General features: G+C 43.0%; 1 protein-coding gene across 1 annotated transcript in view; it reads left to right on the forward strand.

The window, feature by feature from the left end:
* Positions 1 to 105: 105 nt before the first annotated feature.
* DARS2 (aspartyl-tRNA synthetase 2, mitochondrial) overlaps positions 106 to 24,752 on the forward strand; it is a 39,800-nt gene continuing 15,153 nt past the window's right edge. Inside the window, exons 1-12 of the mRNA XM_063133902.1 lie at positions 106 to 367; positions 3,415 to 3,514; positions 4,478 to 4,544; positions 6,323 to 6,424; positions 7,321 to 7,416; positions 10,291 to 10,414; positions 10,506 to 10,552; positions 12,072 to 12,178; positions 13,573 to 13,642; positions 20,251 to 20,430; positions 22,964 to 23,071; positions 24,262 to 24,324. Coding sequence (XP_062989972.1) covers positions 247 to 367; positions 3,415 to 3,514; positions 4,478 to 4,544; positions 6,323 to 6,424; positions 7,321 to 7,416; positions 10,291 to 10,414; positions 10,506 to 10,552; positions 12,072 to 12,178; positions 13,573 to 13,642; positions 20,251 to 20,430; positions 22,964 to 23,071; positions 24,262 to 24,324 — 1,185 coding nt within the window. The 5' untranslated portion in view covers positions 106 to 246. The remainder of the gene's footprint in view (positions 368 to 3,414; positions 3,515 to 4,477; positions 4,545 to 6,322; positions 6,425 to 7,320; positions 7,417 to 10,290; positions 10,415 to 10,505; positions 10,553 to 12,071; positions 12,179 to 13,572; positions 13,643 to 20,250; positions 20,431 to 22,963; positions 23,072 to 24,261; positions 24,325 to 24,752) is intronic.

Below are 24,752 nucleotides of genomic sequence, written 5' to 3' on the forward strand. Positions count from 1 at the left end.
TGGATTTGTCGTTACGTTTTGGTGCGCCGCCGCCATAGTTGATTCGGGCATAATAGCGGTGGCGACGGGCTGCTTCCTGCCCACGTTAATGATGGTGGTGTTGGCGGAGGAAGCGGCTGTGGTTGTGAAAGGGCAGGATCCACGCGAAGGGGAAGAGAAGTCGGGGGAACGTTGCGGGCGGTGGTAGTAGCGCTGCTTCCTTCCTTGCTTCACAGAGCCCGGGGTCTCGGTTTCCATCCTTGAGCCATGCGCGGGCTGCGTCTCCTTTACACCCCCTGGCCCTTATTTTGCCCCAGACGGGTAGCCAAGCCCTGGGGGAGGGCCGTCTCCAGCACGTCGGCGTTCAGGGCAGACGCGGCCCCGCCAGGTTTGTAACACTCGTGGGTGGGGAGGAGGCGAGAATAGCCGCCGGTGGAAAGAGCTCCTGCTGAAGACGTCGTCGCAGTTGTTAATTTAAGACTGGGTTTCCTAACGTCTCCCGGGAATGTCTTTTAACTCACTGCAGAAAGTTATTGCGGTTCTTTACGTGATTATACTATTGGAATTGATTATCTATTGTCATCAGTGGCCCCCTACTCAGGAATGCATCATTATACTGATTAGGTCTCATAGTTTGGATTGGAATCCGTATTCATTTATTTATTTTATTTATTTATTACATTTCTATACCGCCCAATAGCCGGAGCTCTCTGGGTGGTTCACAAAAATTAAAACCATTCAAAGTGTAAAACAAACAGTATAAAACCATAATATAAAATGCGATATAAATTTGTGCGCTTTCATAGTACTTACAGTATTTCTGCTCTGTTTCCTGTGTTGCTTGATCATAGAATCATAGAATAGCAGAGTTGGAAGGGGCCTATAAGGCCATCAAATCCAACCCCCTGCTCAATGCAGGAATCCACCCTAAAGCATCCCTGACAGATGGTTGTCCAGCTGCCTCTTGAAGGCCTCTAGGGTGGGAGAGCCCACAACCTCACCAGGCAACTGATTCCATTGTACTGCTCTAACAGTGAGGAAGTTTTTCCTGATGTCCAGCTGGAATCTGGCTTCCTTTAACTTGAGCCCGTTATTCCGTGTCCTGCACTCTGGGAGGATGAGAAGAGATCCTGGCCCTCCTCTGTGTGACAACCTTTCAAGTATTTGAAGAGTGCTATCATGTCTCCCCTCAATCTTCTCTTCTCCAGGCTAAACATGCCCAGTTCTTTCAGTCTCTCTTCATAGGGCTTTGTTTCCAGACCCCTGATCATCCTGGTTGCCCTCCTCTGAACACGATCTTTGCTCTTCAACTTGTAAAAAACCCCAAATGTGTTTCTTTAGCTCAGGGGTAGAGATGTGAAGGCCCGGAAAAAAACCGGAAAAATTGTGTTTTCCCCGTTTTCCCCGAAGCCTTTTTTGGGTGTTTTCCTCGAAAAATTGAAAAAAATGAAGAAAAACCAGATTACGGGATGTTTTATTTTACCATGATGAATAAAATATTTAAGAGACATTAAATGTTTAAGAGACAGATATTTACTTCTCCAAATGATTTCTAAAAACTGTACAGTATCAGATTATTACAGTGTCTGTGCACCAAGGACAAGCAAGTCCTAGGTTGCAAACAGACTACAGCTTTCAAATGCAAGAGCAAGATGCATTTCTGCCTCTAGGGGGCAGCACTGCCATGGAAGCAGAGATTGAAACAAATACTGATAGCTATAGGTCAGAAAATGAGTCTGATTAAATTTCATGCATATTCATTGAACCTTGGTGTGTCCCCCCCCATTTTTCTCAGTTCTTTTTATGGGAATGGGGGCTTTATGTCTTGACACTGGAGGACTAGTGGAGACATAAATAATTTTCGTTGTTACTAATGTTGGTGGTTTCTTCAGTTCTTTTTTAAAATTGTTTTTTGCCTGCTGCTCATAAACTGGCAGAACCAAAGAGGTTCCTTACAGTTCAGGTGTTCCTAACAGTTCAGGAGCTTGTAGCTCCATTTGTTACCTGAAAAAAGTAAAAAAAAGTAAATTAAATTTGTAATAATTGTTTGAATACACTAGTTTTAATATACCAAATGTAATAATCTTATGCCAAACCAACTTGGACATAATTACATTTTATGTTCCTAAAGTAACAAAGTGACTTTCAATCTGTAAAAAGTGCTAATATTGCATTATTTCAATTTTTCCGAAAATTTCCGTTTCCCCCCGAAAAAAAATGGAAAAAACCCGGGTTTTTTCCATGGCTTCAAAATTTCCGGAAATTTTACATCTCTACTCGGGGTGAGTGTGTTTATGCATGCACACCTACTCAGAGGACCATTTTGTGTATCTGATGAAGATTTCTGCCACAACATATATGTTAGCGGTACTTCCTGAGGAGGCTTTTAACATGCAGTCACCCTGCCTCATTCCACAGAATTTTAGAGGGGGGTGGGGCAGATGACATTGTCTTCCACGTGTAACTTTCCTGTGTTTTCTCACTGCTTTTTCCATCTTTTTCTTTCCCCAAAAAGTCTGCTAAAAAGTCTGCTAAGGAGGGAAAGACAAAATAATTGCAAATGTCTTCTGATGAGTAGTACTACAAGCTATGTAGAAGTGCAAGTCTTTAAAGTGCTCCAAGGCCCTTTGTTTTTATTGTAGCAGCCTAATGTGTCAAACCTGCAAAATGACAGATCAGCCAAAAGAAAGTCCTAAAAATTTAAATAAGTACTAGTTGACAGGAGATGGGGGAATCTAGTGTTGCTTTTCCTGAGTCTATAGTTTCTTTTCTATTCTATTTTTTGAAGTGTAACACATAACATAACTCTTCAATCAAAACAATTAATTAAGGTGCAGTCTCTTCTGGCTGCGAAGAAAATATTTCCAGAGGCACTTTAGCTAGAGCTGCCTGTAAAGCTTGTAACCATGTACCTCTATTTCAGTTTAGAAGGAGTTACAACTTCCTTGCTATGAAGTTTCTCCTTTTAACAGAACAGTGCTTTTTCATTATTCTAAGGTCTTAGCCATTATTTGGTTCATCCACTCAACAGTGGATCAAAGGAATGATTGTGACTTAAAGCAAGAGCCAAAGTATTCCAGGAGTGATTGCAGCTAGAGAAGTAGTTCTAAAGAAAATTAAGAAAGGAATGGAAAATGTCAAGTCCAATTTGGGTAATGTAAAATCATTGGGGAAATGTAGTGTATTTTGGCTAGATTACTTGTGGCACAAGATTACTTGTGGCACAATATATTATCCAGACACCTTGTGCAATTTTATTTTTTAATTCTACAGATAACATATACAGTGTCCCCTTAATATCACTCTTGCCTGTAACTGACACACACACACACGCACACACACATTTGTCTTTATGATTTTGGATACACTAATGAAACTTTTATTTTAGCTTTTATACTTATAAACTTCATTATATTTGATTTTTCTCTTCCAAAGATGTCAATAGTTTTGTTGCTCGGACCAAAACCTGTGGAGAATTGCGCTCTGCTCATATAGGTCAAGAGGTCACCCTGTGCGGATGGATTCAGTATCAGAGGTAAATAGAAGGTTAATGTACTCAGGTGGCATTAAGACAACTTTTAAATCCATCAAGAGCATAAAAATTGCCTTGCTACGTCATACCTAGCGTCCATCTAGTCTGGTATCCATTTTCCAACAAAGGCCAGTGAGATGCTTCTGGGAAGCCTACGAAAAGGATTTGGGCAACAGTCCTCCACCGTTGTTTACCTCCAAAATTTGGTATTCAAAAGTTTACTGCAGTTATTGTGATTATTGGCTTTTGCTTTGATGAAGAAATTTAATCCCTCTAAATAATCAACTTTGTTCCTCATTTTTTTTAATCATGATTTTCAAAATTTAATCTCATTTTTTTTAATCATGATTTTCAAAATTACCACAATCACCTTTCATTTTGTTATTTGTGTATAGTATCCCAGACAGCAGACTGGGTAGGGAACTGGGTAGGTATATATTATTACTAGGTTACAGTCTGATCTAGTTGAGTTAATTTCCAAATGTGTACTTTGGACCTCAGCTTTTATTATTATCAGTTTTTTGAGGAGAAATGCAATAGGTTTATTACTTGTAGTTTTGACAAGCATGTGCAGAAGCCTCTAACATGGTGGTTGGGCAATATTCCAGGAAACTTCTTTAAACACAATTCTCTGGAAAGTTCTCCTACATGGACACTAAGGGAAAAAATGGCAGCTACCCCAGTAGCTTTTGAATTACTGTTAACTATAGTAGCTCTTGTGCAGTAATATATGCAAGATCAGCAGTATTTTTTATAGGAGAACGTCCTGGTGTATGGAAGCTAGCATATCAGGGAGACAGGCCTAGCTTTCTCCCTTATTTGCAGTTCGAAGCACAGGGAATGAAATGTTACAGTCCAAAACCTCTGTACCACATTATTTATCTGTATATGTAAGCTGGATTTAATGCAGATGTTTAATTTGAAGTGGTATAAACATATCAGTATGTTTGTGTCTATTGTGGTTAGACAGGGGCAGTTCATAGTTTTGAGAGACTTCCAAGGACTCACCCAGATTATTATTCCCCAGGATGAGGTAAGCACTGTTAAGGATGGTTTCTGTCATTGTATTGTTCATTGTCATCTGTAATGGGCACAGTGAGTCTGGTATTTAATCAAATTAACACATTGTGCAAGTTTTATCATTCTGTCTAAGATGGATTCCTTGGATTTCATATGCCATTTAAAAAGAAAAGCAAGACTTTCATCCTCATGGGTGTGAGGAAATGTTTAAAAACATGCAGATAGTGTTTAAGGGCTTCAGAGTTCTTGTGGAAGAGCTTTTGTGCCATGAATGGCTGCCTGTTTCCAAAACACTGATCCATTTTATTCTGCCCCACGTATTCATACATATCTCTCATTTTCATATGTTCATAGTACTGGAACATGAATGTTGTAATAAAACATTGTCCCCAAACCTCAATTAGCTTTAACCCACCACATAATTTTTTAACTCATGACATTTTTATCCTGTTCTTCCTCCAAGGAACTCAGGGCAGCTTTCATGGTTTTCTCTTCAACGCACATATTTTAATCCTCACAACAATTCTCTGAGGGTAGGCTAGGCTGAGAGTGTGACTTGCCCAATAAACCTCATGAATGGGAATTTGAACCCAGTGCCATTTTCACTCACATGTTTATAGTGCTGGATGGAACAAAGAGCAGATTATCCACAGAGCTGTTCCTGCCCATTGGTTCTTATCATTTTTGTTCCTTCCAGAAGAAGCCAGAATAGGGCTATAAACTCAGACTGCATTTACAAATTAAAATAAGTTTAAATTAATACCTACTAATTTACAAGGAGGTGGAAACTTTACTAGATAAAGAATTAAGCACCTCCACCCCAATCTGTGATGTTTATGTTGTTTTAAGAAATATGGCACAAAATAAAATGTCCACTAACTGTTTAAAACCAGAACATCTTTCTAGAGAATGCTAAATTCTCCATTTAGTAAGGTCTTTATAAAAAAAGGAATCTTCTGATGTTGTTCATAAAGGTTAGTGGACATTTCATTTTGCTACATGTTTATAGCAGATCATCCGTAATTCACTTACAGGTGGCCTGTTCTTAAGAGCTTGCAGTAGAATAAAATACCCACCAATTCCTGGTTTTATTTTCAAAACTGTGAACTCAGCATATGCCCCAGCATATGCCTACCAAATATTTATGATTTTGTATTCAAAAGCTCTGGCGTGGGCTGGTCCATGAAGTCACAAAGAGTCAGAAGCGACTGAACGAATAAACAACAAATTCATAAGCCTGCATCAAAATAAAATATCCCTAACTTTTGAAAACAACAAGAATGTGTCAATATTTGTTAAATGCCCTTTCCCACCAAAGCAGTAATCCATCCAGCCATGTATTTAGGATTAAAGGGTTATAGTTTCCACATTCGCAGTTACCTATTCAAAGAGAGGGACCCATTAATGGTCTCCTGGTCAGCACCCACAAAAATCTGGGGCAAGCCCTCAACCTATCCCCTGGTGATTGCTGAGATTCTTTCAAAGAACATTGGTCAAGGTAGAATTTGATCTGATCCGAGAAGGCACTTTTTACGTTCTTAAGTGAGAGTTCATCCACAGGAACACTCTGGAACCTAGGTTAGATATGTCTTAAATCTTAAGTTCCAGACTATGCCTGCAAATTTAGAACATATTGGTGGACTATGGAGATTTTAGTTTTAAAAACAAAATTGGACTGCAAGACTGAGTTGCTTCATAACCAAGATAGATAATCTAAATCAAATCTCATTTGAAAGCACTCCCAGATTATACACATGTGCATTCTGATGCATTATTTCCTGCTTTCCACAGGCTGCTTCTCATCTGAAGAAAATCTTGTGTGACATTCCTGTTGAATCTGTTGTGAGAGTGACTGGGACTGTGGTCCCCCGGCCTCCAGGACAGGCAAACCCCGTGAGTGCTTTAGGGAGAATCCCCTTCTATTCTTTTCTGAGTGTAATTTGGCTACTTCAGGACAACCAGAATGGTGTCCTAGAAACTAAAATGGCATCTTTCACATGAGACAAAAGTTGCATCTGGATTTATATCCCTTTGCCGCTTATTCATATATTTGATGTTAAAGAGCTCTGTAACCTGAATTCAGTTTGACTTAAAAGCCCAGAAACCAATGTACCTAAGCCTGAGCAAATGCAACTGAAACAGCTATCTTTTGCTTCCGTGCTTACCCCTGAATCCTCTTCCTCTGTTGTTTCCCCTGTGTAAAATATTAAATTGTAAGTTCTCTGGGGTAGGTATTCTGTAAAGTAGGGTGTGCAAGCCTTGGGTGTTGAATTCAGAAATCCGAATAATGGAAGCCGTTTTATGACAGATACGCCATTTTCTTGCATGGTCCTGGCCTCCATGGGCAAGTTACAGCCTACAACTCCCAGCATGCAGTGCCTGGGAGGGCTGCACTTGCTACTGCCGCAGTCGCCCGCTTCTTGGTATGATCGCCTCCTCCTTGGCGTGTTCACTGCCTCCTCAGCGCAGTCAGCTGCTGTTGGGGTCCCCTCCAGAGTCACTGGAGTTTTCTGGATTGCAGCAGCAGCCAATCACGCAGAGGAGGCGGTGAACTTGCAGAGGAGTGGGTGATTGCGCCAAGAGGGAACAGCAATTGCGCTGAGAAGTGGGCGATTGTGGCGATGGCGCGGACATATGTACCCACCGTTCCTGGGCCCCGGTAAGTGTAGCCCTCCCAGGCACTGCGTGCTGGGAGATGTAGGCTGTAACTTACTATTGTTCTATTATCAGGGCTGTGTGTAAAACTTGTGCGACTCTTGTTTTAACCATCCCTTTCTTTGCCATTTTAGAGAATACCAACAGGTAATATTGAAGTGAAGGTGGAAACAGCAGAGGTCCTGAACCCCTGCAAGAAACTACCCTTTGAAATGAAAGACTTCACCAAGGTGACTGCTCCCATCTTATTTCTATGTGATAGGCTATCTGGTACTATCCAGGTCTCTCTGGAATTTATCTAAGGCTTATTTTATTTATTTATTTATTACATTTCTATACCGCCCAATAGCCGAAGCTCTCTGGGCGGTTCACAAAAATTAAAACCATAGTAAGACAACCAACAGGTTAAAAACACAAATACACAATACAATATAAAAAGCACAACCAGAATAAAAACCACGCAGCAAAATTGATATAAAATTAAAATACAGAGTTAAAACAGTAAAATTTAAATTTAAGTTAAAATTAAGTGTTAAAATACTGAGAGACTAAAAAGGTCTTCAGCTGGCGACGAAAGGAGTACAGTGTAGGCGCCAGGCAGACCTCTCTGGGGAGCTCATTCCACAACCGGGGTGCCACAGCGGAGAAAGCAGAAGGCTTTGCTCTTCCGCTTTCAAAACTTATCGTAACAATTAGCAATAGCTTGAGAGCAAAGGAGATAATGTAGGAATTGATGCTCAGGATTCAGGAATACTGCTATGTGTAAGGGCAGGAACATTTGTTCTCTGCTTTAAAAAATAAATTGAATGTCTGTCTATACCCAAGCAATCTGAATTCTGCACCAAGAATTGTTTTTTTGTTTCCAAATCACTATCAAAATTTATAAACCAAGAAGGTGTGTTGGAGGATTGACTCTCTAAGACATGTAATCTTCCACTCCTGCTCAGATGACTTCCTTGGAATATAGCAGGTTGGAAGGGGAAGATTAGGAATGGATCATTTATTAATTATATCTAGGGTGACCGTATGGAAAGGATGACAGGGCTCCTATATCTTTAACAGTTGTCAACCTGCATCTTCATCAGGTGTCATTTGTATGCATACAGCACCAGGTGAGATTCCCTCTTCATCAAAACAGTTAAAGCTGCATGAGCCCTGCCCTCTTTTGTATCTGGGTCACTCTAGTATAGCTCCTACAGCTTTAACTGTTGTGATGAAGAAGGAATTTCGCCGGGTGCTGCTGAAATTCCCTTTTTAATACAACTGTTAAAGATACAGGAACCCTGTCCTCCTTTCCATATGGTCACCCTCATCATATCAAATCCTTTGATATTGTCCTCCTGCAGGAGACTTGGGCTTGTGAACAGATAATGTTCAATAGGTCCTTCTTAGTCATTTAGAAGGGCAATTCAAGCTTTTTATGTCTATGATTGTACAGATAGTGATCACTATCCATTTGTGACAATTAAACCTCCCTTAAAGATTCATTTGCCTACTGGGTCTCCATTATTGGACTCCTCTCTGTCTTCTTGTATGAGCAGGATTAAATGGACTAATAGGGCAGAGGGTAAGTTTTATAGAATCCTCTGCCTAACTCCAATTCTATCAAAATATTTTAGCCTCTATTGGTGAAGAGAAGCTGTATCATTATGAGGCACTCATTTTTGATATACAAAGGACTCTAGTGGCAAATAGTTCTATTGTAGCAACAAAAGTTGGTTTGACCAAGATTGTATGTTGCTTAAGAATCAGATCAGAGCAATCCTAAGGTCTCATGGAGAGAGAGTGTCCCAAGGGATTCCCCCTCCCAAGGCCTTATTATTATTATTATTATTTATTTATTTATTTATTTATTTATTTGTATCCTGCCTCAAATATAGTCACTCATATCACCTCAGATTGTTCCCCTTCCTCTATTCCCTTGCAGCTGCCATGAAAAGGAGCAGAGTGGCTGCTCTTCATGGTTACAACAATGACGTCAGGGAGGGAGGAAAGGGGGCATTCCAGGGGGAGGGGAGAAGAGAGGTTAGGATCTGCACGATCTTATAGCCTCTCCATTGCTTGTCTTTATTTATTATTATTATTATTTATTTAGAATATTTATATACCGCTCCCCATTGAAAAATTTCGGAGCGGTGTACAAGGTAAAATGAAAATAAAAACAGAATAAAAGTTAAAACAAAATTTAAAAAGAAGCAAAGGCTTTATCCGCTGCTCAGAGGCCCATCTAGCTGACTTCTTTCTCTTGAGGAGGAACAGGAAGCAAAATGGCTTCCGTCATTCCTCCCTCTCCTCTCCTGTCTCTTGACGATACAGCATAGGTTAGATGGAGGGTTCTGATCCCCAAAATCATATGATTTAACTAATTTAATTAAAATCCAGATTTTACAAAGTCATTCTCTTTTTTTTTAGGTTTTATTATGCGTTTCCAATGTTGCTCAAAGGGAAGCTGAACATGATATATCGTATTTCTTCAATTCTAAGACACACTTTTTTCCCCATATAGACATCTCTAAAAACGGGGTGCATCTTAGAATCGCAGGTGCATTTATTATTTCTTAGAATCAAAGCTTTTCTTCTGTTGTTGGTACTGAAATTAGTGTGCGTCTTACAATCGATGGCGTCTTACAATCGAAGAAATATGGTATATATATAGCACTAATTGCCTTTCTTTTGCATAATTATGCATTTTAAAAACCAACCATAAAGGCTAGAAACGTACTTTAAATAAAAAATGCTGAGAATGTCTGGAATCTAAACCTTGTGCCCAATACCCCATTCTGTGCTGCCATAGAGTGGGAGCATACACCTAGCCCATGAGCGCAGTATTCAGACAAATAGGTAGTGGAGCACTTCAGGCAAGTTCAGAGAAACATGATAAAATTTACAGTTGATCACATGCTAAGCTATAGGAATTGCTTGTTTGGGGTGAAGGTTCTGCTGCTGTTGCAGGTTATTCAGTATTAAATCATTTTCAGTTGCCTCTTGGGGGCTATGAGCCAACATAGCATTTTGCACTTCCTCTTTCTTTCTCTTTCATGAATTTGGAAACTAATTTGATGCCTCTCCTTTGTGATTCCACACCCTTCTCCCTTTCTACTCAGAAAAATGAGGCCTTGCGAATGCAGTATCGCTATTTGGACCTGCGCAGTGCACAGATGCAGTACAACCTACGGCTGAGATCCCGGATGGTGATGAGAATGCGGGAATACCTCTGCAATCATTATGGTGAGATAAGTGCAGAGAATTGTTGCCCCGTTGTGTAGTAATTTCTTTTTTCCTTTCATTTTGTTGACAAATATGTCAAACCTTGTTTTAGGGTTTGTGGATGTAGAAACTCCAACACTATTCAAGAAGACTCCTGGGGTAGGTATGCTAATATGTCTTTTTTATCTATATAGTGTTTTGTTAAAGTTTTACTTGTCCCACAGCTTTGATTCAGAAAGCATTTAGATGAGGCAGCCCGAAACATCTAGGATGAAGACAGATATGAGACTTTAAAAGTAGCAGAGATGATTTGAAATCACCGTTGCTTCCTTAAAGCAAATATATTTTTCTCACTCATGTAGACTTAGGTGGCATAATGTTTCAGGTTCATTACTTCAGACATCCACAGCAGTGTGTGGAGGGGAGTGAAGGGTCAATGGAGCAGAACCCCACAGCCCCTTTAATCATTTGATACCCCTTCACACAAGTAACACATGAAGGGAATTATAATTTCAGGTTGATTTTTTTTTTAAAAAAAAACTAGTCTTCTTTTAAAGCTAATGGGTGTGATGTGCTGCAATAGGGTAGTATTTATGACATCAGATTCCATCTCTTTCCTTCCCTGAAACAGTTTGGGTTTAAAGACAAAAATGGGTTCTGGGCTCCACGATTCAAGAAGGATGCAGACAAGCTGGAGCGTGTTCAGAGGAGGGCAACCAGGATGATCAGGGGTCTGGAAACAAAGCCCTATGAGGAGAGACTGAAACAACTGGGCATATTTAGCCTGGAGAAGAGAAGAGAGCACTCTTCAAATATTTAAAAGGTTGTCACACAGAGGAGGGCCAGGATCTCTTCTCGATCATCCCAGAGTGCAGGACATGGAATAACGGGCTGAAGTTACAGGAAGCTAGATTCCGGCTGGACATCAGGAAAAGAAAAACTTCCTGACTGTTAGAGCAGTACGACAATGGAATCAGTTACCTAGGGAGGTGGTGGGCTCTCCCACACTAGAGGCCTTCAAGAAGCAGCTGGACAGCCATCTGTCAGGGATGCTTTAGGATGGATTCCTGCATTGAGCAGGGGGTTGGACTCGATGGCCTTATAGGCCCCTTCCAACTCTAGTATTCTATGATTCTATGAGATGAAGGATAACTGGAAATACACATGTGCCAAAAAAACAACCCCCACAGAGCCCATCTGACTTACAAGGGGAGGGGGGCAAAAATAAGGACTCATGCAGCAGCTGCATCGCTGGTTGTGTGCTACTTGTACCACCAGTTGAGAAGCCACCTTTTATACTGCAGATGCTTGACTGCTGAAAAGAAATACTACATTTTTCTTCACTCCTAATGTGCTGCAGGAACCCTTACGAGTATTGTAAAGCTAGGAATCCATTTCTTGTGGCATGATGACTGACTGGAAATACATGTTCTATGACAAGAGCAACGCAGTGCAGAGGACACATTTGGGTTTGGTGGGCAAAGACACATTAGCAGGTTTTCACTTCTTAGGTAAGGGAGGGTGTTGAACTTTTCAAGGGAGAGTGTGATAAAATGAAATGTTTGGGTACCTTAGTTGTAGCTTACTGATCTGAACTAGAAGTTTCTGCGCTTTATACAAAGACCAACTGAAGTCAGTGGAATACCTGCTTTGCATTACCCCCTTCTTTTAATACCAGGGTGCGAAGGAATTTGTGATCCCCTCACGGGAGGCTGGGAAGTTTTACTCGCTGCCCCAGAGTCCTCAGCAGTTTAAACAGCTACTGATGGTAGGAGGTCTGGACAGGTGAGTTTTTTGAGCCCCTATTCACAATAGGAATGTTTTCAGGGGAGTTTTTCTTCCTACAGTAGGGAATGGGAACTCAGTTCTTCAGACAGTGGGTGGGGTAGCCTCAGAGGTATGTACGTTGTCACACAAACTGACCCCCTCACGAGTAGTTAAGTTCCATAATAAAGCTGGTGCTATCTAGTAGTCAACATGCTCATGATTCTTTGCCAAAGGGGTCATGCTCAGTGCACCATGATGCCTCCCTTGTTCTCTTGAGATGGGGTACTAGTTTCCCACGTTGCACCTCAGCAGTACGGAGCCAAGAAAAACAGCATGAGAGACTCAAATGTGAGAAGTACAACAGAGAGGCCTGATTCGCACTTCAAAACAGCCTATGGTTTATCCGTGGGTGGTTGCCTTACCAAGGGTTAACCCATAATTTCGCTGCCAGACGATCAAGCAAACTGCTGTTTGTTTGGTCAGTTCCTGGGATGTTTGATTTCCACTCCTTCTACCATTCCCTTCCTGTATCCCAAATGCCTTTGTAGCACTGCAGTAGTGGCAGAGTAGTTTTTTGGTTTTTTTTTTTTTACCATTTTTGTCCTCCATCTCTGTAGCATGGTGAAATAACCCATGAACAACTCAGAGTTTTGGGTTCGCAGATAAGCTATGGCTTAAACAACTCAGAGTTTATAGCCCAACAACAGACCATGGGTTCTCTTCATGGTTGTTCATGGTTAACAACCCAGAGTTCCAGGTTCACATGTAAGGACAACCAATGATTCAACAACCCATAGTATGGGTAGTTGTTGTCTTTTGAATAAGACAACTCTTATTCAAAATTTGTTTAATTAAACCAAAGTGTATATATTTTTCTTACATATCTACATATCAAGCTTATTGAGGTTTTATTTCATAGTTTTGCTCAGTAGTTGTTAAGTGAAAATGTTAAGTTCACTTTTGACCTTGAATAATACAGTGTCACGCCTCAAATAATTCCTAGAGCCAAATGATAGGTATTTCTTCCGTTATTCCATGTCCTGCCAAATAGATTTCATAAGAATACATTGTGAATTTGTTTGTGTCTTCCTTTTCTTTAATGCAATCCCTATTTTTTACTATTTACATTTTCAAATTGTTCTTTATTAAGCATTTTCATTTTTTTACTTGGCATTGGAAGGTGTGTTAAAGATTTCCCAGTAGCCTTCCTAGCAATTCCACTGAGACTCCTTAAAATCCTTGACATTCGCCAGAGGCTCTTCCCTAGCTTCCATTCTTTGCCCACCAACCTCAATCTCATTCCTGATTGTGGAAAAAGCTGTTCTTTAGAGCTGTCTTTGGATAAGATACCTTTAATACAGTCTACTTTGTAACTAGGATATAAATTTGGTGACCTTCAATTCCAATGGCAGGTACTTCCAAGTTGCCCGGTGTTACCGAGATGAAGGTTCAAAGCCAGACAGGCAGCCTGAATTCACACAGGTAGGTTTGTTTCTATCACCATATATTTTTTTATAAACCAGAAGCAAATATTAGACTGTGCTCTTAACTGCACATGATAGGCACAGGCTGTCCAGCCAAGATGAGACTTGATCTTCCTTTAACAGAAATTGTTCTTTACTATAGTTTTGGAATCGAAAATTTGTAATATCCCAAATGCATTTGCTGGCACTAAGGACAAACTTTAAAATACGTCAAAGCAAATTGCAGTGGTGGCATTATTTGGGCAAAATAATCCCATGGCACTGATCCTGTTCGGAAGCCACTTTTACTTTCCGTTAGCGACTTATGAGTGCTCTATTCATAGGTTGTTTCCATGATGTCCAAACCTTTGTGGCTTAAATAACCCCATGTTAACCCAAGAACAGCCCATGGGTTAACTTAATTAACACACAAATTGCCGCATAAAGCCACCGTTACGTCCATCCTAGGTGCATATGTGCATCTTTCAGAGGCTGATTTTTACTGTGAACTTTGCCAGAAACAAATAGGGATGGCCAAGTGGTTGCCAACTCAATGTGGTTACTTGCAGGATTGCCCCAGTATTTGAGCAAGTCCCAGGATGTTGTCCATTTGTGCTGCTGTAGTTCAGCACTACTACAGGGTAGTGGCTGTTACATGGCCAATAAGTGATAGGACAGGTGCAGGAATAGAGGGATGATAGTATTCAAAATGCCCTTTGGCCAACCTGGAGTCAGTTATAGGGGCAGAACATTCTACATAAACTATTTCAGTGGCACTGATGGGAAGCTGAGCAAGACAGACATTGCATCCCTTTGCTTTGCATACATTTGTCCTGTAGCTATTAATGCAGGCCATTTATTTATTTATTTATTTATTACATTTATATACTGCCCCACAGCCGAAGCTCTCTGGGCGGTTTACAACAATTAAAAATAGTGAACATTAAAAGTATCCAAAAATTTAAAAAACATAAAAACAGTATAAAAACAGCAGTATCCATTTAAAAACAACAATTCTGGGGTCCATTAAAAACAAACTTAACGTTGTTAAATGCTGTTAAAATGCTGTTAAAATGCCTGGGAGAAGAGAAAAGTCTTGACCTGGTGCCGAAAAGATAACAACGTTGGCGCCAGGTGAGCCTCATCGGGAAGATCATTCCACAGTCAGGGGGCAACCACTGAGAAGGCCCTCTCCCTTGTTGCCATCCGCCGAGCTTCCCTCGGAGTAGGCACTTGGAGGAGGACCTTAGATGTTGAGCGCAGTGTACGGGTAAGTTCATGTCGGGAGAGGCGTTCCATCAGGTATTGTGGTCCCAAGCCATGTAGGGCTTTATAGGTTAAGACCAGCACCTTGAATTGGGCTTGGAAACATATATGCAGCCAATGTAAGCGGGCCAGAATCGGTGTTATATGCTCAAACCTCCCTGTTCCAGCTATCAATCTGGCCGCCGCATTTTGCACAAGCTGCAGCTTCCGGACCGTCTTTAAAGGCTGCCCCATGTAGAGGGCATTGCAGTAATCTAATTTGGAAGTTACCAGAATATGGACAACTGAAGCTAGGTTATCCCTGTCCAGATAGGGCCACCAGCCGGAGTTGGTAGAAAGCACTCCGTGCCACCGAGGCCACCTGAGCCTCAAGTGACGAAGATGGTTCTAGGAGAACCCCCAAGCTACGAACCTGCTCCTTCAGGGGCAGTGCAACCCCATCCAGAACCGGTTGAACGCCCCCCATCCGATCATAGGAACCACCCACCAGCAGCATCTCAGTCTTGTCTGGATTGAGTTTCAGTTTATTAGCCCTCATCCAGTCCATTGTCGCAGCCAAGCACCGGTTCAGCACATCCACAGCCACACCTGATGAGGATGAAAAGGAGAAGTAGAGCTGCGTGTCGTCAGCGTACTGATGACAGCGCACTCCAAAACTCCGGATGACCGCACCCAATGGTTTCATGTACATGTTAAATAGCATGGGGGACAAGACCGACCCCTGCGGAACCCCATACTGGAGAGTCCACAGGGCCGAGCAATGTCCCCCAAGCACCACCTTCTGGAGCCGTCCTGCTAAGTAGGAGCGGAACCACTGCAATGCAGTGCCCCCCACTCCCAACTCAGCCAGACGTTCCAGAAGGATACCATGGTTGATGGTATCGAAAGCCGCTGAGAGGTCGAGGAGAATCAACAGAGTCACACTCCCCCTGTCTTTCTCCCGACATAGGTCATCATACAGGGCGACCAAGGCTGTTTCCGTGCCAAAACCGGGCCTGAAGCCCGACTGAAATGGATCCAGATAATCAGTCTCGTCCAAGAGTGTCTGGAGCTGGCCCGCTACCACTCGTTCAAGGACCTTGCCCAGGAATGGAACATTTGCTACCGGCCTGTAGTTACTAAGATTTTCCAGGTCCAAGGAAGTTTTCTTCAGGAGTGGTCTCACTGCCGCCTCTTTCAGATGGTCTGGGACCACTCCCTCTCGTAGAGCGGCATTAATCACCTCCTTGGCCCAGCCGGCTGTTCCATCCCTACTAGCTTTTATTAGCCAAGAGGGGCAAGGATCCAGTACAGAGGTGGTCGCGTGGACCTGTCCAAGCACCTTGTCAACATCCTCGAGCTGTACCAACTGAAATTCATCCAAGATACCAGGACAAGCCTGCGCTCTGGACACCTCACTAGATTCAACTGCTGTAACACTGGTGTCTAAGTCCTGGCGGATGCAAAAGATTTTGTTCTGGAAGTGCCTAGCAAATTCATTACAGCGGGCCTCAGATGATTCTACCATGTCCTTGGGGCCAGCATGTAATAGCCCCCGGACAACTCTAAAAAGCTCCGCTGGGCGGCAAATTGAAGATTTAATAGTGGCAGCAAAGTGTTGTTTTTTTGCTGCCCTCAGTGCCCCTGAATATGCCTTACTATAGGCACTTACCAATATTTGATTGCATCCACTAGGAGTTCGTCTCCACCTGCCCTCAAGCCGTCTCCTATTTTGTTTCATCGCTCTCAGCTCTGGGGTATACCACGGAGCCGTACGAGCTCTACTCAGGAGAGGGCGCTCGGGAGCAATCCTGTCAACCGCCCGGGTCATTTCTGCATTCCACAGATCAACCAGGGTTTCGACAGGAGAGCCAGCCCTATCAGCCGGAAAACTCCCCAGAGCCCTTTGGAAACCATCCGGATCCATTAGTCTCTGGGGGCGGACCATCTTAATAGGTCCCCCACCCTTGCAGAGGGGAAAAGCTGCTGTAAGTCTAAACCTCAGCAAGCAGTGATCCGACCATGACAAAGGGACTGATGTAAGGTCCCCCACTTCCAGATCACCATTTCCATGTCCAGTTGTGAAAACCAGGTCAAGAGTGTGCCCCGCTACATGTGTTGGGCCGATGACATGTTGGGACAGTCCCATGGTTGTCATGGAGACCATGAAATCCTGAGCCGCCCTGGATAAGGCACCCTCGGCATGAATGTTGACATCCCCCAGAACCAACAGTCTGGGGGATCTCAACAGTGCAGCCGAGACCACCTCCGTCAGCTCACCTAGGGAGTCTGTTGAGCAGCAGGGTGGACGGTACACCAACAGAATCCCTAATCTGTCCTGCTGACCCAACACAAGGTGCAAACACTCCAGACCAGTAGTCACATGGTCAGGGAGCCTGCAGAGGGAGATAGAATTCCTATAGACCACAGCAACCCCCCTCCCCGGCCCTCAGGTCTACCCTGATGCTGAACCAGGTAGCCCGGTGGGCATAGCTGGGAGAGACTGACTCCTCCCTGCTGACCCACCCAGGTCTCGGTTATACATGCCAGATCGGCTGCCTCATCCACAATTAAGTCGTGGATGAGGGAGATCTTATTATGCACCGATCTGGCATTTAAGAGCAGCATCAGGAGGCCCAAGGGCTGGCTGATAGAGCAACCAACAAACCTGTGGGTGCAAGGGGGACTGGAACATGGCACAGCCATTAATTGTCTGGGCCGCGTTCCCCTTACCTGGCACATCCTCCTCACAACACCATATCTCCCTCTACCCGTCACTACACTAATTGGGGCACCCTCAGATCCCCCCACCTGGCTCTGTATCCTCCCTCCCAGGGAGGGGATATTACAGCAATACTCATCTTTGTGACTGAGTTCCACATTCTTTTATCGAGGTTCCACACTCTGCTCATTAGGTTTTTGCTTCTGAAGAGGAACATTCACTTTGCTGATTTTCAAGCTTGCCTTGAACTGTTAATTTGCTAGTTGATTTATTATCTACCAGTCAGTATCTATGTCTATAAAATGCTAAGGCAATGCATGGCACGTAGCAGTGCGTGGCAAGCTGGAGGTTCTGAGCTCAGAACTTTGTGTTGCTTAGCAACAGGTTATATAAACACAGCTGAGAACTGGGGGGGGGGACAGGAGGTGCCTGGGAGTGGGGGGAGTCTAATGGGTGGCCACAGAAAAGCTGGAAAAGAATGATACTGAGCAACAAAGTACTAGCATGCAGATGCTCAAGCTAGTTTCTATATACTAGCTGTACCCGGTGTTACATACACCATTGTAGCATATCTTAAAGTTGCGGGCTGCTTGGAGGCTGCTGATACAGCGCCGTTTGGCAGACCTGAGGGGCCGGGAGGGCGGGGGGAGGGGGAGCAGGTGTCCCCCTCTCCCTGGGGTTCCTGTCAGCCTTGGGCTGGCCGCCCAGCTTGCATAAGATTAGGTCGGGGCCGGGGCTCGCAGCAGGCGAGCGGCCTCCCACTCGGCCACAAGGGGCCCCGCCGTGCCTTGCTCATGATCCGGACCGTGGCGCTGCCCCCTTCGTGGGGGGGGGGGGAGCAAAGAGGCAGAAAGGTGGGTAGGATTACCTTGGAAAGCCCGGAGGAGTCAGGCAAGAGCCTCAGCAACCTGTATCAGCTGACATTACACATTGTTACTGTTGCTTAGCAACCTGTATCAGCTGACATTACACAGTGTTACTGTTGCTTAGCAACCTGTATCAACTGAAGCTTGTACAGAAACATACCTAAGCGTTTTATATAGAGAGAGACTGCACCATTGCCAAAGCAGTATTTGGATGGGTGACTATTTCCATGTATGGTGCCCTGCCTATGAGTTTCCCAGAAGGATATGTCTGGTTACTGTTGGAAACAAGGTGCTGGGCTATATTGGACCTTGGTGTAATCTAGTAAGGCAGTTATTATGTCTTCAGTATATAAACATCGCTCCTGTTCAGACGACGCACTAAGCCATGGTGGTTAAGCATTTTGAGCTAAATATTATGGCTTAGCATGTCATGTTAACCATGACACACTAAACCGCCCAGAGAGCTTCGGCTATTGGGTGGTATAGAAATGAAATGAAATAAATAAATAAATAAAAATGACTTAGTGTATCATGTGAACCATTCCAAACCATGGTGGCTACATAACAACAGTTTAAACATTTTTATTTATTTATTACATTTTTATACCACCCAATAGCCAAAGCGCTCTGGGTGGTTCACAAAAATTAAAACCATGAGGAACGCAATAAAACAACCAACAATCTAAAAACCCAAATACAAAATACAATATAAAAAGCACAACCAGGAGAAAACCACACAGCAGAAATTGATATAGGATTAAAATACGGAATTAAAACAGCAAAATTTAAATTTAAGTTAAATTAGGTGTTAAAATACTGAGAAAATAAAAAGTTCTTCAGCTGGCGACGAAAAGAATACAGTGTAGGCGCCAGGCGGACCTCTCTGGGGAGCTCGTTCCACAGCCGGGCTGCCACAACACAACCTGGGTGCCACAACATGCTCAATAACCATTTGCTGCAAAAGGGTCCTATCCATGGCTTAGCGAGTTGTCTGAACAGGTCCATTGTTTTATGATGTATGTGGTCCATCTAAAGTTATGCTACCAATAAAACAAGCAGCAATAGTTTTAGTAAACAATCAAGACTTAAAAGTGGTCTGTTGCCAAAAATCTGCACCACCAAAAAATTCAGAGTCTACAGTCCAAAAAACCATGTAGGCCAGTGCAATATTTATAGACGTGGGTGGGTGGTAGGAGTTGAACAGGCAAGTTCTGTAAGCAGTTATTGAGCTGAACATAATTTCCATTTTTAAAGAATTTCCATTACAAGAGTAGCGTAATGCAGGAGAGCAGGTAACGCTTAGGGCTTTCTGTGGATTAGATTCCACTTCATCAGATGTGTCAGATAAAGTGGACTCTAGACCATAAAAGCATTTGCCATAACGTGTTGGCCGTTGAGGCCTACCGAGACGTTCTGTTGTGTTTGCTGCAATAGACTAACATCGCTCACCTTCTGGAAATTATTATAGTGGAAGGTATTGATACTAGATAAGCAAAATTCTGATGGAAAGGGAATTGGACTGAAAAGTCATGAAGGAGTGATGGCATCATTATATTTTGAACACGTCTCCCAAGCAGGAGTATATCGAAACGCTTCAGTTAGAAATGCGAGCTGAAGATCTGTATTCCCCAAAAAGTCACTTGAAGCCTTTCCATTCGAATGTAATTCTGTTTCATTCCTAAATATTGAGAGTCCTTTGTAAGAATTTTAGATAGGGAGATACTGGTGATTTTATCATGCCTGCAATTGTTATTTATTTCCCCCTTTTTACTCTCTCTCCCCCCCCCCCCAAAGATTGATATTGAGATGTCATTTGTAGACCAAGCTGGGGTTCAGGCTTTAATAGAGGGCTTGCTCCAGTACTCCTGGCCTGAGGAAAAGGGACCCATCACAGTACCCTTCCCTTCCCTAAGCTATGATGAGGCATTGGCCGTTTATGGGACCGATAAGCCAGACACACGTTTTGGAATGCAGGTATGTTCTTATCCACCCAAGTTATCCAGTTTTGCAGCTACCTTCTGTGTTGACGTTGTTTTGAAGCCCCACTGCTGCAACGGATTTTATGATATATCAAAATGCCTAGACATTGCAGGTGAACTCCTGATATTTCCAAGAGTGAGTGTTTCTAAGCTGAATTAAATTTGCACATCTTTGGGTATCATCTACCTTACAATAATTCTTCTGGTCCACATTTCACAAGTCTTACTTGGCCTAATTCCCATAGTTGATTCTCACTTAGCACGTGAGTGCCTTAGGGGCTTTTGCTAGATCCATGGTCTGGCAGTTTGAATTAATTCATGCCTCTGCAAATTCACAAAGGAGCAGAGATTTGCACCATCGTGGCAAGCCCTCAAAAGGGTCTGAAAAAATCAGAGGTCAAGTGCACAAGGGGCGGCACCAGTTCCCTGAAATAGTGCCACCACATAGGCAGTGCCTGACTGTAAGCTTGCCACCAGCTCCCCAACCCATGCTTTTAAGACACTAGTGTGAGGGCCGCTGAAAGTGTTAACTGGCCCATGTATTTAAGCAGTTTGGAGGATGGATGCACTTGACACAGGAGGTTATGTGCAGGTTGCCTCATATGGCAAGTAATTTGTGTGAAGCGGCTTCCTGTGCAGTTCTCGCAGTCTTTTTTAAGACATCATATAAAAAACAAGTGTTGCCACAGTATTGTGTGAGCCGTAAGTTACGTAAAAACAGTCGTGTTAGTTCTTACAGTACTACAAATGTAACTTTGTAAGATGCATCATAGAATCATAGAATCGCAGAGTTGGAAGGGGCCTACAAGGCCATCGAGTCCAACCCCCTGCTCAATGCAGAAATCCACCCTAAAGCATCCCTGACAGATGCTTGTCCAGCTGCCTCTTGAAGGCCTCTAGTGTGGGAGAGCCCACAACCTCCCTAGGTAACTGATTCTATTGTCGTACTGCTCTAACAGTCAGGAAGTTTTTCCTGATGTTCAGCTGGAATCTGGCTTCCTTTAACTTGAGCCCTTTTGTGGGCCAGGACCCATCAGTTGGTCCTGGCCCACAAAAGCTTATGTCACAATTAAATAGTTTGTTCTTAAGATATCACTAGACTTTGTTGCAGTGCTTCAATTACAATGAGGCTGTGCCCCTTAGCTATTGTTTTAGAAAGCTACAGGAGGACCATGATTTGGCAAAAAATGGGGTGATAGATGTAATGAAATTGCTCCGTTTGACTTAGCAATTCCCCGGCTGGAGAAAGTGGGGGGTCTGACTCAGCCAGCCCAGACACACGCCCCTTCACTGCTGCTTGTTAACCCTTTGCAGTCTAGGTTCTCAAGGAAACCACGCCACACTCCAGAAATAGGGACCCAACGCTTTTATTCTTGACACTACACACTTTCATAAGGGTCCACACATTAAGGTTAACACTTAAGAGGTTTGGGGGGAAAATACGGACAAAGGAATGACACACATAGGACAGTAGGGACTAATACCTCACCCTTCCCCTTCATACGCTCAAGCCTAATAGAATTCGCACCCACTCCCCACTTAACCACCCCCACCAGCCGTAACTCCGGCAAGGTTCCTTGCCCAAATTGTACCCAAACCTATTCCAAAACAAAACACTTAACTCTGCGACTCAACGTTTGTTGCTCACCCTGACTCGGCTTTACGTCACTCGAACTAGGACTCCTTCCCTCAGTGGCCGCGTGGGGCCTCTGCCATCCAGCTGGCCCAGTTTGGATGCTCTGACTCACCACACACACGCTGGACTCCTGACACCCACAGGAAAGAGACCCTTAGGTGCCTAAGCCTTTTATCCCTTTTCTGGGACCTGCTTGTCACCAGACCCACCCTGACCAATAGAAACTCCATAGCAACCCACACCTCTCTTGAAGGGAGGGAGGAATGCTCCCAGACTTTGCACAGCGGCAACTTGTTACTCTCCCCCCCCCCCCCCACTGGTACCAGCCCAGGGAGGTGTTATCAGATGCCAGGCGCTTCTCGCCCAGCGCGGCCTTGGCATTTCGCTTGCTACTCCCTTTTCAGACACAAAGAAAGCCCTCTCCCTCTCCCTGGGATGAAGCAAAAGATGTTCTCTTAAAGGGACCATGGGCTCAACCCATGACAATAGATTTCATTAAAGCCCCATACTTTCCCTGCCATTCAACACAGCTGGAACTTGAGGTGCGTAAGGGTGAGACCTCTGTCAAAGCTGTTGTTGCCATTCGTGTGTGTGTGTGTTTTAAGCTTTTTCCTTTTCCTTGACTTGTGGAGAAGTCAGCAGCTGTCATGCATAAGTGCTGGGGAGAGTCTGTGGGATATGAGGCTATGCTTGGGTGCAAGGAGAAGTCCTTAGTGGCCACATTAAATCACATACAAACACACACGCACGCACGCCCTGGTTACCAGTTGCCTTTGGCTATTTTTACAGTGCTTGGAACAGAGGCTTCTGCTGCCTGTTTCTCTTATTCTTTATCTGTCATGTGCTTTTCATAATGGGTTTCCCCCCCCCCATTCTTACTTCCAATGCTCAGATTATTGATATCAGCAATGTATTCAGGAACTTCGAAGTTGGATTCTTGCAGAAATCCCTCAATGAGCCCCAGGCCACAGTCAAAGCTATTTGTATTCCCCAGGGAATGGTGAGTGATGCTGTTCTCTGTTTTGATAAAGGGGGGGGGGGTGATGAGTGATGAGTTTTGGTAGGGGGAACGTCTTTTTTTCTCAGATGTTCTCATTTCTGTTGCTGTTTATAAATCAGCCCTTTCAGCCCTGCAAATAAGTTGTAGGGCTGCATAGAAATTGATAAAAGTATAACCAAACAACAAGGGAAAGGAGAGCAGAACTGAAGCACTTATTTTTTCAGTGAGGGGAGATATATTTAAACTTTTTAATAAAGATTCAAGAATATATGAAACCAATGTATTATTGCAGTAGATTCTTCTAACCTGGTTTTACAGCATGCACTTAAACAATGGTTATGCCAGAAAAACGGAAGTTTACAGGAATTGGTAGAATCAGTTTGCAGAGAAGTCTTATACTGCAATAATAAAATACCTGATAAAGTGCATTTTTGGATAAGGGGATTAATTGACAATTATCTTTCTCTTTTGCACCATGTGTCTAAATCATAGAAATATTTTTGCAAAATCTAGAAGTCAACTAGATTTTCTAGGACCCAGCTTGGTCACACAGAGAGAGGCCAAAATGCTCCAGTGAGAGGAGAGAAGACTTTTTTTTTTTTTTACTGAACTTGTTCCTTCCCCTCTTTCTTTCTGCACCACCCTGGCCATTTTGAATATTCAAGCCATGGCTTTTGCCATCCAAACTTGGGTGGCGGGGGTTGTACGAGGGTTAAACAAGCCTCTCATAACCAGTGGCCTGTTGTTTAACCCTTGGAATGACCCTAACACAACCCTCACCGCCTAGGTTCAGATGACACAAGTTGCAACTTGAATATTCAAAAACCACTTGGAATGCACTAGCACACCCTATAGCTTACTGTTGCTTAACAAAACATGGTGGGCAGCAGTGATTGTGTGAACTGTATCAGTGTATCCTCATAAATACATTTTTTTATTGCCACCTACACCCTGCAACCCAGGCTTAATGATCTTCCTTAGAGAGTGGTATAGTATGTGAAAAATGTTTACGAAAATATGGAGCAATTTTTGAAAGTCAGCATTATTATTATTATTTATTTATATAACATCAACAATGTACTTCTGAAACAAAGGATTCAGTGCATAAAATAACACAGCGCATAGAATGTCTGTTGGAATATAACAGACCTAATTTAGTGATCTGTGCTTCTCTGTTATGGTTTCTCTAGAAATATCTCCAGAATAAAGATTTGGAATCATTAAATGAATTGGCGAAATCTCAGTTTAACCAGGTAAGGCACAAGATTTTGAACCAATGAGCACCTTCTGACAGGAATTTCTCCCGAGCTGTGTTAGACATCACTTTGCACGGGTCCCATTCCTTTCAGTAAAACTGGAACAGTAAGAATTTCCTGTGCATTGTACAACAGTTCATCTTAATTTGGAAAGGGAAAAATAGAAAGTGGATGTAAATGTGTGCATTTGGTTGGCCATGGTGGGAAACAGGATGCTGGACTAGGTAGGTCTTTGGTCTGATCCTCTTGTGAACCATCCAGTGAGCTTCAGCTACTGGGCGGTATAAAAATGTAATAAATAAATTATGTTCTTATGAGATACAAACAAACATTAAGGAGGTCAATCAATACCTATTATCCATAATAGTCAAATGGATTCTTCATATGCAGAGCCGTTGAGTATTTGACGCTGGGGGTTAGGGATG

Source organism: Elgaria multicarinata, chromosome 1 (assembly GCF_023053635.1).
Source record: "Elgaria multicarinata webbii isolate HBS135686 ecotype San Diego chromosome 1, rElgMul1.1.pri, whole genome shotgun sequence".
Lineage (NCBI taxonomy): Eukaryota > Metazoa > Chordata > Lepidosauria > Squamata > Anguidae > Elgaria > Elgaria multicarinata.